Genomic DNA, 18,634 nt, shown 5'->3' on the forward strand with positions numbered 1-18,634 from the left:
TGCAGGCTTAAGGCATCAAAACAGAACCTTCCTACTCTAAAGCAGTCTACCTTTGAATTCCAAATCCTGAGGATACAGATCAGGGAAGCCTGGGAAATGTCACCAAGGATCTGCTCCACCCAAGAGTTCAATCCAATCCAGGAAATCTTTTTTTTTTAAGGGTAACATAAAAGCTACAGAATCAGGATTAATCTTCCCTTTATCTGGGGAAATAGCAACATCACTAAGAAAAGATGCCAAATAATGTATCTTAGGGAAATACTGTAACTATTAGAGCTGAAAATAAATAAATAAATAAATAAATAAATAAATAAATAAATAAATAAATAAATAAATAAATAAATAAATAAATAAAAGCAAGGAAAAAAAGTAGAAGAATAAAAACATCTGCCTTGATGCAATTTTTTTTTTTAAAAACCTGTGTCACAGGAATTTAGCTGAAAAAGGAGAGATTTATTTATTTATGTTAAAAAAATTTATATGGCTGCCTGACTCACTCTTGGGCGACTCTGGGCATCTTACCTGAAGGTTCAGGGTAGCACATTTGATTTGTCTAAAGCAGGGGTAGTCAACCTTTTTATATCTACCGCCCACTTTTGTATCTCTGTTAGTAGTAAAATTTTCTAACTGCCCACCAGTTCCACAGTAATGCACCGTGTATTGTCATCTGCGCATGCCTCTCGCACATCATGGATTGGGTTTGGGGGGGGCACCGGCTACCAGCTCTGCTTGTCTGTTACAGCTGGGTGGTGTGGGGGGAGATGTGCGAGCTATTCTGAGACGAGGCTCTTTTGTTTGCGGTCGCACTATAGCGCCATTTAGTTTCACTTACATAATGTGAACTAAACTTATGCGCGGGCGATACAAATAGTATATTTTCAGGAAATTTAAATTGTCACGGGGAATTTGATGAAAACCTAATGAAAATGTTTTTAGATAATGCTATGAAAATTTTTCAAAAAGTCAATTAAATAAAAAAAAAGGAAAGTGCTTCAGTATCGGACAAAACCCCTACCGCCCACCATGAAAGCTGGAACAACCACTAGTGGGCGGTAGGGAGCAGGTTGACTACCACTAGTCTAAAGCCAAGGGCTGAAGAAACCATGGTTGAAGAGATTGGACAGCCATTTGGCTGGAATGATAGAGGATTTCCTGCTTGAACAGGGGTTGGACTAGAGGACCTCCAAGATCCCTTCCAACTCTGTTATACTGCTATAATCTTCTCCCTTTTCTGAAAACGTGATGAAGATACTCCAGGCGCTTCCAGGCTTAAAGAAACCATGCAAGTCCCTTGGTAAGAGGAAACAAAGGGAGGAAGGATTTTTCCGATTGTCCGTTTTCTAAGCTGGAGGTAGAAAGTGCTCCCTCTGGACAGTTTTTGTCCAGTGACTCAGCCTACAGTCTTGGCAAGGAAGCTGGGCGTGGACTGACCTCATGCCAGCTTCTAAATCTCAGAGGAGGCCCAAAACCCGCCAGGCAATTCCGATGCCTTGTTCTCCAACAACAGCCCAGCTCTCTCCCAAGAGAGAAAGGTCACGTTCTCCTTGCCTTCCCCACTTCCCACCCAGCTTTCTGTCCCTGCAGTGTGACGCAACACCTCTTCTCTGGGTGGGTGGGAAAGGGGCCAGAGCGTGGCGGGCATCATGCCCCCACGCAAGAATTCAGGGCAGAGCTCCTGCCGAAGACGGTAAACAAAGCAGGGTTTTCTTCCCGGCCGTGGCTGACGTCAAGGGCTACCCTGTGCCGAAGGGGTGGGAGAAATAGATCCGGTTGGGTGGGTGTGGGAGGCCAGCAGCTGCTGCTGCTCTGCTCTGAGCCTGGCTCTTCACGAGACTTCGGTTGGCCCTCCAAGCCAGAAAGGGTGCCTCCTTTCTCCCCCCCCCCAATTTACATCATCCATTTCTGAGCCTGTTGCTTGCAAGGGCTTAAGAACCAAGCCAGATCCAGCAAACAGCCAGCTGCTTCCTTGCCAGGCAAACCCACTAAAGGGGAATAAGTGAATTCATTGCCAACGTTCAAAATTCATCTTTTACTGAAGAAAAATGTGGACACTTCAGTAGGTGTTTACTTAGAAGAGTGTTTCCCGAGTATGGCAACTTTAAGATGCATGGACTTCATGCCGGGTGGGGAATTCAGGGAGTTGTAGTGTAACCCCGATTTTGCAGAAAGTCCATTTAAATATTTTGGGTTCCCAGCCATGCACCTCAAGCAGGAAGATTAAATCTTCCAATTATTTGTTAAAAAACTGTTTGCAAGGTAAATAGTCACACCCAAGTGCTCCACCTAATAAACTACCGTTTATTCAGCATAACAAACATAATCTCTCAATTCTTCTCCCGACTTGAAAGAGCAAGAGGTTAATTATTAGAAGGTGCAAAGTACTTGAGAAAACTCTCCCCAGGCCTTGGCACCAGCAAGCAGCTCCCTCCACGTGTCCAAGGCAGCTGCCGTCTGCTGCCAAACCCCCTCAGCTCCTTCAAAAGCTACGCCTGGCTGTCTGCGCATGCTGGGACTGGCGCAAGGTTGCCTGCACGGGGCTCTGAGATGGCGGTTTAACACTTAGAGGCCAACACGCCTCTTTCGCGTGCTTTGCACAGCCTCTGTAAAGTGCAAACATATTTCACCTTCTACCATCTCACAAGGTTTTAAAGGAACTGGCTACCTCTGCACAGACCAGAATGCAGATGTTCAAACTCTGGAAAGAGTGCAGAGAAGAGCAACAAAGTTAATTAAGGGTCCGGAGGCTAAACCATACTTGTAGGAACTGGGTAAGTGTCATGCAATGAAGAGGAGGATTAGGAGAGACATGATAGCGGTATTCCAGCATTTGAGGGGCTGCCCCAAAGAAGAGGAGGAGTCAACCTATTTTCCAAAGTACCAGAAGAAAAGACAAGAAACAACAGATGGAAACTGATCAAGAAGAGAAGCAATCTAAACTAAGGAGAAATTTCCTGACAGTGAATGACAATTAATGAGTGGAACTAGTGTAGGAAGTTAGCATCCACCCCCCTCCTAGAAGAATGAAATATTTTAGAAAATATTTAAAAGGCAGAATATATTTCCCTGGATGAGAAATGGAGAAACATGTTTTAAAGACAAAGCAGCTCCCCGCAAATTCCTGCCACCCCCCCCACACACACCTTTGTCAATTGGCCATTAAAGCCTCAGCCAAGCTCACTCATTTCCCCCCACCTTTGTCAATGGGTCAGAGGTAGAAACTCATTCTCCCCCCCACCTTTGTCAATGGACCATCATCTGCAACACAATAGGACCCATCTAGCAACAGAAACTCACCACATGACACCTGGGAAGATTACATCAGCCAGCAAGGTTAGCTAAGACCCCCACCCCCTGGGAGTCTGACAACCAATCAGGATACTCTTCCTGTGTCCCGGGAAGTTCAAAGCTCAGAAAAAGCATAAAGCCAGGGAGCGCACAGGATCTCATCCCTTTTCTGTTAAGGATCTCAAGCCATGTGATCGTGGCCACCATTAAACCATCTTTCCAAGCAGCCTCCATGTTTCCAGTGTCTTTGTCCCCACTTGGAACTGAACCCAGGTGGATATTTCTTCCAACACTAGTTAACTAATGGAAGTTGTGGGCGCTTTTAAGAAGCGACTGGACTGGTACTTGTCTGGAATGGTATAGGGTTAGCAAAGGATTGGACTAGATGACCTCCAAAGTCTCTTCCAACTCTCTTCAAGGCGATCTAGAATCCTGTAAGTTATAGTGTCTAGACCAGGGGTAGTCAACCTTTTTATACCTACCGCCAACTTTTGTATCTCTGTTACTAGTAAAATTTTCTAACCGCCCACCGGTTCCCACAGTAATGCGCCGTGTATTGTCGTCTGCGCATGCCTCTTGCGCATCGTGGATTGGGGTTGGGGGGGGCCGGCTACCAGCTCTGCTTGTCTGTTACAGCTGGGTGATGGGGGAGATGCGCGAGCTATTCTGGGACGAGGCTCTTTTGTTTGTGGTCGCACTATAGCGCCATTTAGTTTCACTTACGTAACGTGAACTAAACTTACGCGCGGGCGATACAAACAGTATATTTTCAGAAATTTAAATTGTCATGGGGAATTTTATGAAAACCTAATGAAAATGCTTTTAAATAATGTTATGAAAAAAAATTTAAAAGTCAATTAAATTAAAAAAAAGGAAAGGGCTTCAGTATTGGACAAAACCCCTACCGCCCACCATGAAAGCTGGAACACCCACCAGTGGGCGGTAGGGACCAGGTTGACTACCACTGGACTAGACCATTAGATAGCATGGAAACAAAAAACAACATTTTGTTAGCTCAGATTTACAAAGCCAGACCTAGCATAGCTTACAGGATAAAGAGTCTGATGGGTCCAGGAAACTTTGGATAGGGATGAACTTTGAAAAAGGAACAGCCAGAGGTTCAAGCCACAGGTAACGAACAGGGAAGGAACTGAGGGGGGTCCTTGGTGCTCTTTTGAGTTTGGGGAATTCTGGGAGTTGAAATCCACCCATCTTCAAGCGACCATGGTTGAGAAACACGGCTCTAGAAAAAAAAAAATTGCTGCTGGCTTTGGATTATTTCCATGGAAAATAATTTGATCAAATTTTAAATTCTTTTTAACCACCTTAGCTATAAAATCTGTATACTTTTTTTCTATTTAGTACAGAAGATGCATGCAACCGTAACTTGGAAGGGTGTGAGAGTGTGTGTGATACCCCAGATTTCCATTTTAGTCCTTATTTTGTCCATTAAGCCTCTAATGTAGAAGAGTGTTTCATTAACTTCGCCACAATCTGGTTGTCGATCAGATTAACGGTTCCACACCTCTCTGTGCAAAGCCCGCAAAATGGCAGGTGGGCTGTCCTTCCCTAACATGTCAAATGTCCTCATTTCCAGGGGACAATCCGAGATGGATCCAGGAGACCCACAACAGCTGTCCCTAAACCTAGGGAGGGAAGGTCCCAGAGGAACAGGTGGCCTTCTTCCTCCCCACCCCCATTTAGCACACAAGGCCTGCAGGAACCGTCCAGAGCGGCCCAAACGGGGATAAAGTCAGACTTGGTTTCATGTTTCCTTCCAGCTCAGCCTCCACAGAAGGACAGACAGAAGGACTGCAAAGCACCAGTTGCTCCCCTCCAGACAATGCAACCCCTGAATACGCAGAGGGGAGCAACCGCTTGTGCCGACAGGTGGGCTGCTTCACCAGGGCCTGCAGTTCTAAAGTGTCCTGGTTCCAGGGAAGAGATGACATCATCTTGAAGCAGGATACTTTTTTTTTTTCTTTTTTAAAGAAAAGAGGAGGGAACATGAAAGTAGGTTAGAGAAGCGCCTTTGGGATGGGGTGGTCCTCCTACTTTCAGATTCACATGTTTAAAACCTTCTTCTTCTCTTCTTCCACTTCTTCTTCTCCTCATTTCATTCAGATTTTCTTCCATGGAGGAATAACAACATAAAGCAAACTGTGGAAGTCAAATGCCAGGTTTCTGAACAGGGGTTATATCAGATAAGGGCCAAGCTGCCAATCATAGGATGCTGGTAACGATGCCTCCCCATCCCCAAAACCTGGCTCAGTCCACCCAGGTGGAGAAAGGCTGTTGGCTTCCACAAGCCAGAAATATCCTTTTACCACTAATAAGCGCCAGGACTATACATTAAGTTGCCATTCAGAAGATTTATTACTGAAGAATCTAATCAAGCAACGTTCAGGGCTAAACTGGTGCCAGATAAAGAGTCAATGGAATTCCAGAGGGTCGAACTGAGACATTTGTGGGAACGTAAGGACTCTAGGTTGGTGACTCCCTTAACTCCGCTCCTGGTTCTGCCTGTTCTTCTGTGACGTAGGGAGACATTTCATGCCCTCAGGGCTTCAATGAATTACTGTATCAGATGGAGAGCATTGCTATTACATCCCTCTGATGCAAACAGAAACCAACTTGTTCAAGAAGTGGCAGTTACCCAATTTCCAGCATTGCTGGCAAAGGTGGGCGTCGGGGATCTCATCTTGTCTCTGCAAGGGAGCCTAAGTCCCTGGCATCGGCTCAGGCCACCCATTTCTTTGCCCCTGAGCTCCCATGGTGTAAGCCGGAGTCTGCTGAATGGCGCCCACCCTTCCTTCCAGGCCAGGAGGACAATTTGCTCTTTTGACTCACATCCTGTTGATCAGACACCAGCGATGGAGAAGTGACCCCCCATCCCCACCAAAGGTCTTGGTCAATAGGCTCAGGTTGGCAGTCCGGCCTCCCCTCCGCATCCTGAATGGAGCCCAGGAGACAGGAGCTGGCAGGCAGGGAAGGGCTGGAGGGGCAGTTAGGGAGGTTGCCTGCTTGCACCAAGAAAGGCCAGGTGGGCTCTTTGCCCGATGGGTCAGTTGAGGAAGGGGAAGAAACTCAAGAGCTTTTGCAGATGAAAACGCTGCCCACCCCTCACAAAAGCCTATGTCTCCTAATAAAATCCCCAAGTCAGAAAAGACGCTGTCGGGTTCCCTGGATGGGCAACACAGACGAACCTCAGCTCTCCTCCCACAGTACTGGGCCGTGATTAGAAGACCTGCAAACTATTTAGCAAGAAAAACCCGCTCCTTTTTATCCTTCCTGTGCTGATCAGATTCTCAGCTCGGTGCATTTTGTCTAGCAATGCTTGAAAAACCTGTTTCAGCCACAGATGGTGACCAAACATGAGGCGATCCAGGCCACACAAACAAGTTGGATTTCTCTACCAGGCCCAGACTCTGGGGAGCTGCAGACACACTCGCTGGTGGCACCAACTGGGCAGGGGCACCCTGAAGCAGAAACCGAACCCAAGTCCCTCTGTCAGTACCGAGGAAGGGCGTGTGGGTGTACCTCAGAATCCTCTTCCCCCGGCCTCAGCCCAGCTTCCTTCCCTTGGTCCAGGCCACTGCATGGCTTTCCAAGGGCGCCTCTGATCCCCACCTGCTCTCTCCGTCCTGCTCCCTCCTTCATCCTGACCCCCTCCCCACCACGCAGCAGCATTCCTATTGTTCCAAAAGGGACCGTCTGTCTCCACCTGGCACCCCAACACCCACTCACCCTCTCCCAACCCTCTTGCTCCAACTGCTATTTGAACGGACAGCATAGAGCAGTTTGGGCATTGGTCAACCTTCAAGCCACTTTAAGATGGCTGGACTTCAACTCCCAGAATTTCCCATCCAGCAAAGCTGCCGTGCAGTACATAGCACTGAAACACACACAGACACAGACACACACACACACACACAGTGTCTGTGCTTTCACACAGGCTGACTCAAGTCCAGAGAAGGAATCTTGCTTCTGTCAGACACAAGCAAGTTTCTCCCCTGCTCCCCAAACAGCCCCTGGGATGAAGAGTCTCGAGGGATGAAACTCTTCGGAGCAGGGGTCTCCAACCTTGGCAACTTTAAGACTTGTGGACTTCAATTCCCAGAGTTCCTCAGCCAGCCGTGGTGGCTCAAGGCTATAAGAAGCCTGTTATTAAAACCAGCTGCCTGCAATTACTGCAGGTTCTAGTCCCACCAGGCCCAAGGTTGACTCAGCCTTCCATCCTTTATAAGGTAGGTAAAATGAGGACCCAGATTGTTGGGGGGGCAATAAGTTGACTTTGTAAATATACAAATAGAATGAGACTATTGCCTTACACACTGTAAGCCGCCCTGAGTCTTCGGAGAAGGGCGGGATATAAATGTAAAAAAAAAAAGCTTTGCTTTGCTGCCTGAGGAACTCTTGGAGCTTTGCTGGCTGAGTTAAAGTCCACAAGTCTTAAAGTTGCCAAGGTTGGAGACCCCTAATTCAGAGGAACAAAAATGTGGCCAACTGGTTCAGGCAAGGCGCATCCTGACAAAAAATGCTGCCATGTTCACTACCCAGGAGCAGGGCTTAGTGCAGTGGTGGCAAACCTTTTACTCACTGAGTGCCAAACAGTACATGCTTTGCACGCTTTGCGCACACGCGTGCCATCTGTGCTAATGCATGGCTCCTCCCCATGCGCTGTGCATGCACCATCTGTGCATGCACGCAGCTTTCACATGTGCCACCACCGTGCGCTGCACGCACGACCACACAATCTGCACATGCGCACAGCTTTTGCGCACGCCCCCCCACCGTGTGCTGCATGCACAATTGCACAATCTGCACGTGTGCATGGTTTTTGTGTGCGCAATGCACACATGCGAACACCATCTGCACATGTGCACGCTGCACACCAATACTCTCACATGCAGGAAAGCTCCGAAGACCATCTGGGTCCCCTGAATTGTGCACATGCACACCAGAGGCCCAAACACCAGCTGGGGCAACTGCAGGTGAGTTGGGCAACAGCTCACGTGCCCGGGAAAATGGCTCCGTGTGCCACTTCCAGCATGCGTGCCATAGGTTCGCCATCACGGGCTTAGTGTATCATGTGAACACAGACACTGACAAGCAACGTAACTTGCTTAGGAGTAGAACCATCCCTTCCGATGCACTTCCCACCTGGGGTCTTCCAGGTCTGCCCTTCAGCCCCACACCTACCCAAGACACCTAAGCGAAGGGCAGGCAGAGTCCATTTCTCTTCATTGAGGCTGGAGTTGGGGAGCGCCAAGGAGGAAGTGCCTGGTCGCACTAATCAGGTTAAGCCGCATAATTCAGAAAGCAGCTCAACTGACGAAGGAGCAGGAGGGCCGGCTGCTCTCTTCCTTAATCCCAGGGTAACAGGAAGGGAAGGCAGCTTGAAAAACAGAGAGGTTGATTTCCAAGATGGGAAAGCAAGCCATTCTGTCCTCCTGAACTCAAGAGAGGGCTGAGGGAGAAGCCCTGGACCTCAAAGGGAATTTGCTCCCCAGCCAGCCGACTCACCCTCAGAATTATTAGCAGGAATACCACGGGTCTAGCACTGGTGATGTTACATAGTTGGGTCATGAAACATCTGCAAGGAAACAACAAACTCGGAGAGCACCAAGGACCCCACAGCCGTCGTCATCGTCTTCCTCCTCTCCACAAACTCTTCTCCCTTCCAGCACTGATGACGTTATTTAGTTTGGTCATGAAATGCCTGCAAGAAAACCACCCAGCTCAGAGAGCACCAAGGATCCCACAGTTTAACTCTGAGCTACAAATATTATCCTTTATTGGTACCATGGATCAAAAGGAGAAAGACTGCCCAGGATGGTGGATGTACCAGCTGTCCTTCTCCCAATTTCCAGAGGTCCAGCCTTGTTCCCTGAAATGAAGGGATCTCGTCCCAATGTCGCTCAGGAAAGGCATTTTTGCTAAGCACTTCAGAGTGGACTCAGGTGAGAAGAAAGGAGCAGGACCCCCCCACTCCGTTTGCAACTCACCAAAGAGACCACCTCCCTAGCCAGCACCATGCAGACGTCCTGGATGGCAGCGGCAGCTGCTCTGCCCTGAAAAAATAGCACAATTGCTACAGACAACTGTTGTTCCAGAGCCTCTTCTGAATGAAACCCAAGGCTCTCGGATTTGTCTTGCTTATGCATTCCTTAAATTTAATGTCTCCTTTTAGTCTGTTTTTAATAGCAGCTCTAACATGTTTTGTAAGCCACCTGGGAAAACTTTATTCTGAGTGGCTTATCCAGTGTGTGCCGGCGCATGTACACCCAGACACAAACAAAGACGTTTCCCAAGCCTGAAAAACTTCTTGGACAGCAATGTCGAAAAAAGGAAGATCAATGAGGAAGACAAAAATTTAAAAGAGTGGGATTTTTTTTTTAGAAGCACTGAAGAGCCACACAAAGCTGGATCTGTGTTGTTGTTGTGTGATTGGGGAGATAATTGCCATGAAGGCTCTGGAACTAAGGAATTAAAGACATATGTGGGCTAAATTCAAGGCCGTTCAAGGCCAAATCACACAAAAACACATTGCCACCCTCGACAGAAGTTTCCACTCTAAAACAGGCATGCTGACAAGGCAAGCACAGAGCCCTCCTCCTCCTCCTCCTCCTCCTCTCTCTTGTTGCGATTAACCGTGGCAAATAATTAGTTGTTCCCCCTTGTGGTTTGGGATCCAAGAAGAAATGGCAGAAGGAGTCAATTAAAGGAAAGAAGAGCCCACCCAAAACTAACCAGGAACCTCCTCAGCAGGGACTGAGGTACCCCTGGTTCCCTGGCATTGACCCACTCGCACAATTGTCCCAACTTCCTGATGAACGCTTTGGGGGCAGGTTACATGTTACACTTAGGCTTCCACAGTGGATACTTAGAGAGAAGCTGCTCGTTTCATTTCAACACATCACGAAGACTGAAGTTGCCCAGGCCATTGATTTGTTTCTGAGTCCAATTCAAAGACTGGTGATCATCTTCAAATTGATTTCTTGCATACATTTCATTTGTGTGGGTTGGGGTCCATGTTCCCTCTAGGGTAGTATTTCTTAATCTTGGCTACTTGAAGACGGGTAGACTTCAATCCCCAGAATTGAATTCCTTGGTTTCATTTTAAGAGATAGTGATAAATTGTTAATGTTGATTATATCTGTGGCTCAGACTGCTAAGACAGTCTGTTATTAACAACAGCTGCTTGCAATTACTGCAGGTTCAAGTCCCACCAGGCCCAAGGTTGACTCAGCCTTCCATCCTTTATAAGGTAGGTAAAATGAGGACCCAGATTGTTGGGGGGGCAATAAGTTGACTTTGTATATAATATACAAATGGATGAAAACGATTGCTTGACATAGTGTAAGCCGCCCTGAGTCTTCGGAGAAGGGCGGGATATAAATGCAAAAAAAATAAAAAAATAAAAAAATAAAAATATCTGCTCCGGATGAAAGGAGAAGTTTCTCTTTTGTTCTTTTTTAAATGCACTTTAATTTATATTTTTGAAGCTGGATAAACAGAGGAACCATGACACCACCTAAACTCCTAGCCTGGCAGCAAAACTTTCAGAAACCAACCCACAAGGAGCTTCATCCTCATTCTACATCCAAGCTACCGATACTCACCACTATTGCAAACTTATATTTTTTTTTTCTTTTAACATAAAACTTAAAAAAAAAAACATAATTCAAAGCAAACTTCTGTGGCCACAGCATGATCTTCAAACTTCCAGAGCAGGAGAGCTGCCTGTTTACTGCAGCTGCTGTCTCTGCAGCGAGGTAGACAGGGATGGCACCAGGAGGTTCTGCAGCCACCAGCGTGCCAAGGTTTCCTTTCGTGAAGGGCTGGGGGGAGAGGTGGGGGGAGACAGCCAGGTGAGGGGACTACAGTGGGGAAAATCAGTTTTCAGATGAGTGGGACTGGAAACCATTTTTGCCCATGTTGAGCTCGCTCTGGATCCTCCTGGGATGCCCATCATGGGAATTTACAGGATCCTGCTTCGTGCCCAAGCAAATGACCACTTGGAAAGCATGGATCCTTTGGGAAAGCACAGCTAAAAGTAGCAAATATATATATATATAAAAATTAATAGTAGGCAGCTCCAGCAGGCAGAGAGGCGTCTTCCCTGGCATTTGGGGAGGCCTCCTTCCTGCCTCCTCCCTCCAAGTGGGCACCTTGCCCATCTCGGCTCTTCCCCTTCCCACTTGGCAGCTCCCCATGCTTGGAAAGAACCAGCAGCCCATGAATCATAGGAATAATTGCTCCTGAAGGAGTGGCCGCCATGAGTCAGAAACGGTCCTGGCCTGGCGGCTTCCTCTGCTGTTCAAATCCAAACTAACGGCTGGTTTCCATGGGGACAGCCAATCCGGACCATGCAGGGCAGCCCGCTGCTGCTAATTGGCCCGTTCAAGGGGAGGTGGGGCCGAGGAAGGTCCTCCCTTTCAACAGAGCCTCTCTGCCAAGTTGGCAACCCAGAGCTCGCCTGGCACATGGGTGAGCCTTGCTACTCACAGCCTGCCCCGCTCTCAAGAGGCCAGCTCCTGCCTTGGCACAGTTGGCATGGAGGGAGGGCCAAGCAGCAACTTCAGGAATCTTTCTAAGGTTCCCCCAAAAGTAGAGAAGTGGGGAGCAGCAACCAAGAGAGCACCTTCTAGAGCAGGGGTCTCCAACCTTGGTCCCTTTAAGACTTGTGGACTTCAACTCCCAGAGTTCCTCAGCCAGCAAAGCTGGCTGAGGGACTCTGGGAGTTGAAGTCCACAAGTCTTAAAGGGACCAAGGTTGGAGACCCCTGCTCTAGTGGTTGAAGGCTGTTTGAAGACGTGTGGGAAATTAACGACCTTTGAACATTTGAATCATCCTAAAACACAACACCCAAGTCAAGTTTGACTCCTAGTTGTGGAATGGGATCCCTCCTGCCCTACTAATGGCTTTAGGAAGCATCTTCTTAGTGACCCCCAGAAACAGGGCACTGGGCTGGGAGCAATTCTGGAAAGGACTCAAGAATGAAGGGGACGGTTATAGCCATTGATGTAAGCTCAGACTCTCTTTTGAGCAGCAATACGTAAGAAAGACTATTTTTGGGGCCTAAGCAAAACAACTTCTCTCCTCACTGAGGAATGCAGAGTTCCCCGGTTTGGAAGAGCGTTGGTAGAACATGGAATCCTAGGACTGGAAGGCAACTCAGAGATCTTCTAGTCCAATCGTTGCTCTGCTCGATGTTTCTGGCTTCTCAGCACCCAAACCAATACCTCTCCATCAAGCCCCACCTTTGTCCTACATGGCTCCTGCCAGGCACTGCCCAGCCCTCCTTTCTGCCATCTGCATGAATGCTGGGCCTGTGACCCAGCAGAGGCGATCCAGGATGCCAGCCACAAATGGCTTAGGAAGATAAAAAGGGGATCCACCCTCCCCGGCAGCTCCTCCCCAAAGCCTCAGGGCCTGCAGCTGTCACTTCTAAAAGTGGCCAAGGAAGAAACTCACACAGAAAACATGGACAGCGAGGTGGCAGCCACTCAGTTGGGGACAGAGCGGGTTTTTAACGGCTGCAGGGGATGTATTTAAGAGAGAGCGGATGGCAGAAAGCGGGAAGAAAACTATTAGAGGTGGAGCGAGGCGCCAAGCTGAAAAGACACTTGCAAGAAGCTAGCTTTTCCTCCCACTGAGTTGGAATAACAATCAAGAACTTGGGGTTTAAATTTCTCACAGCAAAGTTGTATTTATACCAGTCTTGTTAAATCTTGAAGTTGTGTGGATTTCAATCCCCAGAATTCCCGTCAGCAAAGGTGGCTAGGGAATCCTGGGAGCTTAAGTTGACACATCTTACAGTTGCCAAGGTCCAAAAAGACTGATTTATACCCTCACTTGATTAACTATTCCAGATTATGGAATATGCCCCTAATGCCTATGGATCACAAGGACAAACACTAAGGACTAGAAACACGGCACGTGCTTCAGCCTCAGCCAAACTTGCTGGCTTCTGAGGAGCGCATCAGAGCAGCCGTCTTCTTTTTCCAGACTTCAGCATTTGATGACTTCTGAAGAAGGGAGCGGATGTCACAAAAGAAGGAAGCTGCCACTGCGGCTGATTACCACTCTGTAGGTCTCTGGACCGAATCTGGGGAACTGAGATAAAAGTCACCAGGCAGCAAGATTAATGGTCCCCAAGAAATGCCCCTGGGAAGCCAGCAGGGATCCCTGAAGTCTTATCCAGGCCGAGACTCTGATACAGCTCTGGGCCAAAAATGTGGCACCTACGGCAGCTCCACAGAATACCAGTTGGAAGGGGACTTGGAGGTCTTCTAGTCCAGCCCTCCCACTCAAGCAGGAGACCCTATACCAGGGCTGTCAAACTCAAGGCCCACGGGCCAGATGCATCACGTGCTGCCAATGCCTGGTTTAGCGAAGGGTGAAAAAGTCATGATACGTCACATGATGACGTTGTGACAAGATAAGTTTGACACCCCTGCCCTACACCATCCCAGAGAAGTGGCTGTCCAGCCTCTCCTTGAAAGCCTCCTGTGATGGAGCAGCCACAACTTCTGGAGGGAAACTGTTCCACTGATTGTTTCTCACGGTCAGGAAATTTCTCCTTACTTCTAGGTTGGATCTTTGAAGATCCTGATGACCAAAAAGGAAAGAAGAGGGTCACAAGAGTCTTTCAGATTCACCAATCGCCCCCAAAGCTTGGGAGAGGCCGAGTTTCTATCTACATAAACAGCCCAAATGAACACATGGAATTCTTTCTCTCTCTCTCTCTCTCTCTCTCCAGGCGTGTCTACTCAGAGTCTGAAATCAATGAGTTACTACTGCGTACTTACTGACTCATGGGCAAATCTTTCGTAGGAGGGAAGCTGTGCAACGATCAAAAGTCAGGCAACTTAACTCTAACCCCGGCTGCATCTTTTCCAAACAAGCCAATTTGATTAAGAGGCAAGAGCTGAAGACGTACCTATTTTTCCGCGCAGGACTGGCATAGAATTTTTAGATCTTATTATTGGGTTTTTAATTTTTAATTGGGTTTTATGCTTTAAATGTATTTTAAATTGGGGCCAAATTTGAATAAGTTTTTTAATTATTGTTTTATTTGTATTTGTATTGTGTTATTGTTGTTTTTACCTGGCTGTAAACTGCCCTGAGTCCTTTGGGAGAAGGGCGGTATACAAATTAAATTATTATTATTATTATTATTATTATTATTATTATTATTATTATTATTATTATTATTATTATTATTATTATTATTAATAATAATAATAATTATTATTATTATTAGAAGAAGATTTTTTTGCGTTGGACAGAGCGAGCTTCAGTTTACCAAACTTTGTGTCTTTTAATAAAATGTGTTAGTCTGGAAGGGACTGTTGAACTCACAAAACACTTGCAACTTTTAGTTCTGTGCTGAGGATTTTCGGAAAGCAGCCCAGCAATATTTATTTATTGTTCTGGGGAATCCATTCCTCAAAGTTTCTCTCTCTAGATAAAGACACAAATGTAACTCGTCCAACAACAAGAAACAGTAGCTAATCTATTGAGGGTGCTTGCATGCGCAGAGGGGAGAGGAAGACGCAGCACAAACAGGCTATCTGGAAAGTCACAACCTGGGTCTGCCCTGCAAAGCTCAGGTCCTTCTGGCACACCCACAAGCCAGGATAGCTGAGGAAAGACCCCCTCCCACCCCTGGATGTGACCTTTCCCCTAAATATATTTGCCACTGCTCATTCAGGAGGCAACTCAGGTAGTCCTCGACTTCCAACCATACTTGGGATCAGTCAAAAATCATTGCTGTTGTAAGTCGAGGCACCCCATGACCAGACCTGGGTTTGTTTGTTTTTTACCCATTTTTATAGTAGTCATTAAGCAAATCACAAGGCCATTAAGTAAACCACGCAGCTATGAAGCAAATTAAGGGCTACAATTCCAAATCCACTTTTCCCAAACAGAAATCATGGTCATGTGACCATGACTGTAAATGCAACAGGTCCTCAAAGCACCCAAAATGTGGTCATGTGACCACAGGGGAGGGGCAAATCAACATTTTACAACAGCTGGAATTGTTTTGCATGCCACTAAGTACCTCTCTGAGGTGTTATAACTTTGGGTCTCCTGCCTGAGCAGAGGGTTGGACTAGAAGACCTCCAAGGTCCCTTCCAACTCTGTTATTCTGTATTCTACCCCATCAGCTGTAAATTGAGGATTATTTGTATGCATAAAAATCAATCATTCCCCCCAATGGAAAATTACAAGACACATTTCTTGTGGAAGTATGGCTGACTAAGCACGTGAGACCTTCATCCATTTCACCAGACAGAAATGAAATTTAACTGAGCCTTGAACTCTAGCCATCCAGGTGAATGCTGTCGTCCAGAGTCAAAGCAAAGTCAGCCTTGGCAGAAGCATACCAAAGCCCATGTGTCATCGCCCAGCCAAGAGGGAACAGGGTACTGGCACATCTATAACATTGCAGAATGATTAATTACAGGTGCCAAATGAACACAGCCACACCCAGCCCCACAAACACCAGAGAGATCCAGGCAGCAGCAGCAGGAAAGTTACTTCCCGAGATGGATTTATTTGCACACTTCCCATTAGTCCATTTATCACTAACAACGCCCTTGTAGGACCTTCACGGTCATTTCTCAGGAACCTTTGCAAGAAATGTGAAAATGATCATGCAGAAGCCAGGAAGGTTCAGTGAACACACAGCATATGCAGGAGTAATCTGCACTTCAACCATCAGAGCTTGGTTGTGAGTAAGCAGACAAAACTAGAGCTGCCAAACCTGCTAGAGAATCAAATTGGCAAGTGAGAAGCCCAAATCATGAGGTTATTTAAGGTCAGGAATGTTAGAATCTAAGCTGGAATCTAATTTTATCTCTTATGCACATGTCCTCAACTGGATGTTCCACGTTTTGGGGGGGGGTTCTGTATTCTACACAGCAGTTTGGGGTTATTTAGCTGCGTTCTCCTGACCCACATTGGTGCAGATCAGGAGTAGGCAACTATGGCCCCTTTACAACCTGTGGACTTCAGTTCCCAGAATTCCTGAGCCAGCTATGGAATTCTGGGAGTTGAAGTCCACAGGTCATAAAGAGGCCATAATTGCCCATCCCCAGCCCGTGCAGCTCCACCACTGGAAAGCAACAGACCCCATCAGGAAGAACCCACGGAGGACCCTCTCTTCTAAACCAGATCAGGCCACCTCGAACACTCTGAAGCCCCTTTTCCAGGCGGCCTTTGGGGGTTCTGCTGGGTTAGGAAATGCAGCCAAGGTGGGTCTTTAGATGGGAAGCTGCAGTCTTGAAGAGACCAGCCCCTGCCCACCAAGGGGTGCAAAGTCAGAGCTCTACCCTACCCAATATTGGCACTGAGGGGCACACTTGGCACACTGAACTTGAAGATGAGACCCCCACCCACCCACCCACCTCCCTCCTCTCACTATGCCAAGAAGACCACAACCAAGTCTGGGATGGCCCATAAGAAGGCAGCTGCTGTGGAGCCATTACAGTCTGAGCTGAGCGTGTTGTGTTCTCCAACAGTTAAAATCATAATTCCCCACTCCCAAATGAAACAAACACAAAACAAACATTAAAGATTGCATTTCAAAAAACTCACACACACATTATCCCACCTAGCTAAGCACAGATTAATACATTACAATATTAATTTCCCATCCTCTGCCAAAAAAAAAAGCCCGCCCCCAAGTTTTAAACTATTAAATCTATTGGCAAATTATTAATGCCATTTATATACTATATTAATGACAAAACAGTTAGTTAACAAGAATAAAAGGCAAAATTAAAGTTTTAAGAGGTGTGAATGTTTCTAGTCCTCAGGGTCAAGGAGTAAAAAGCTAATCCTCCGTACAACATATCTCCTCCTCCAACACCACAAGCAACGCGAGAGGAGACCCGTCTACCACACACACACATTCCTACAATTTTTCCGCTGCTGTCACCAACTACAGTCGAGCATTTTGGGACTTTTCCGAGCCAAGGAATCCGTTCGTCAGAAACCAAGTCCCAGAAGCGCATTGGAGAGAGGCGCGCAGGCGTTGCGCTGGAAAACTCGATCTCGAGGGGCCCCGTTTCTCTCCTTCGGTCTCCCCCCCACCCTCAACTTCTCCAGAGGGACCCAAAGCCCGATTTAAGGCTGGCCCTCTGGCCCGGGAGTCCCTGCGTTGGCTGGAGGGGGATTCCACCCCCGCGCCGCCGCCACACGCAGCCCCGTCCTGGGCGCGGTGCAATTGGCCCCAAGTGCCCGATGGGCAGGATTTGGGGTCGGAGGGGCTACGAGTTGCACACGTTCAGCGCCACGCCAGACCGGAGAGGGGAGCCCACGCGGGACCGGCCGGCCAGGCCACCGCCCGGAAAGCGGAGGGAGCGGGGCTGGGGGCTGTCCGGGGCTGCCTCCGCCCAGGAGGATCGCGCCCGAAGGCTCGCCCGGCCCGGCCGCTCCCCGCCAAAGGCCCCCGCCTCAAGGGCCTTCGGGCGGAGGAGCGCCGGGCGCTGCCAAGTCCAAAGCGGCTGCCGGGTGGGCCGGTTGCCATTTTACGGCCGCTTGGCCGGCCGGCCGGCCCTGCGCGACGGAAGCGGGCGAGGCGCGGGGCGCGGGACGGGGCCGGGCGGGGGTCTCACCTGGCCTTGAGCTCCTTGAACTCCTCGCGGACCTTGGTGAGCTCCAGCTGGAGCCGGGCGCGCTCCTTGGCCACCGAGTCCAGCGTCTTGCGCGCGTCGCCCAGCTCGGCCTCGTAGGCCGCCTTGATGCCGACCACCTCGCGGCTGACCTCCTCCTCCGACTCGGTGATGCGCAGCCGCAGCCCCGCGTTCTCCGACTCCAGCGAGCGCACCTTGTCGATGTAGACGGCCAGCCGGTCGTTCAGCTCCTGCAGGTCCTCCTTCTCCTGCAGGCGGGTGATGCGCGCGGGCGAGAGCGGCGTCGAGGTGGCCCCGCTGCGGGGGCCGCGCTTCTGCCCGGCGGGGGTCTCCATGGCGGCGGCGAGCGAGCGAGGCGGGGCTGGCGCGACTCTCCGGCTGACGGCGGCACGTCTGAGTCACTCCCGGCCTGGCCGCCGCCTCAAATACCCCCGGGAGGAGCGCGGGGCGGGCTGGACGGCGCCGGCTCCGCCCCTCCGAAGGACGCTGCCCAACCGGGCGCCGCCGAGCCCTCGAAGCTCCGGCCCGCCCGTGGAAAAGCAGCGGCGCGGCCCGGGAGAGACGTGCCCCCCGGCCGGGAATGCTGGGAGTTGTCGTTCCCTGCGCTGCGCCTGCCGGGTCGGTCAGCAGCGGCTTCTTTGGCCGGGCTCCATCTGAGGGGAACCCCCCCCGCCTCCTTTCCCAGAGGACGAGTCCCA

General features: G+C 48.9%; 1 protein-coding gene across 1 annotated transcript in view; it reads right to left on the reverse strand.

Moving 5' to 3' along the window:
* The window catches only part of LMNA (lamin A/C), a 48,229-nt gene extending 29,887 nt beyond the window's left edge, over positions 1 to 18,342 (reverse strand). The window contains exon 1 of the mRNA XM_058160561.1: positions 17,919 to 18,342. Within this exon, the coding sequence (XP_058016544.1) occupies positions 17,919 to 18,271 (353 nt within the window). The 5' untranslated portion in view covers positions 18,272 to 18,342. The remainder of the gene's footprint in view (positions 1 to 17,918) is intronic.
* Between the last annotated feature and the right edge of the window lie 292 nt (positions 18,343 to 18,634).

This window comes from Ahaetulla prasina, chromosome 17, assembly GCF_028640845.1.
Source record: "Ahaetulla prasina isolate Xishuangbanna chromosome 17, ASM2864084v1, whole genome shotgun sequence".
Taxonomy (NCBI): Eukaryota; Metazoa; Chordata; class Lepidosauria; order Squamata; family Colubridae; genus Ahaetulla; species Ahaetulla prasina.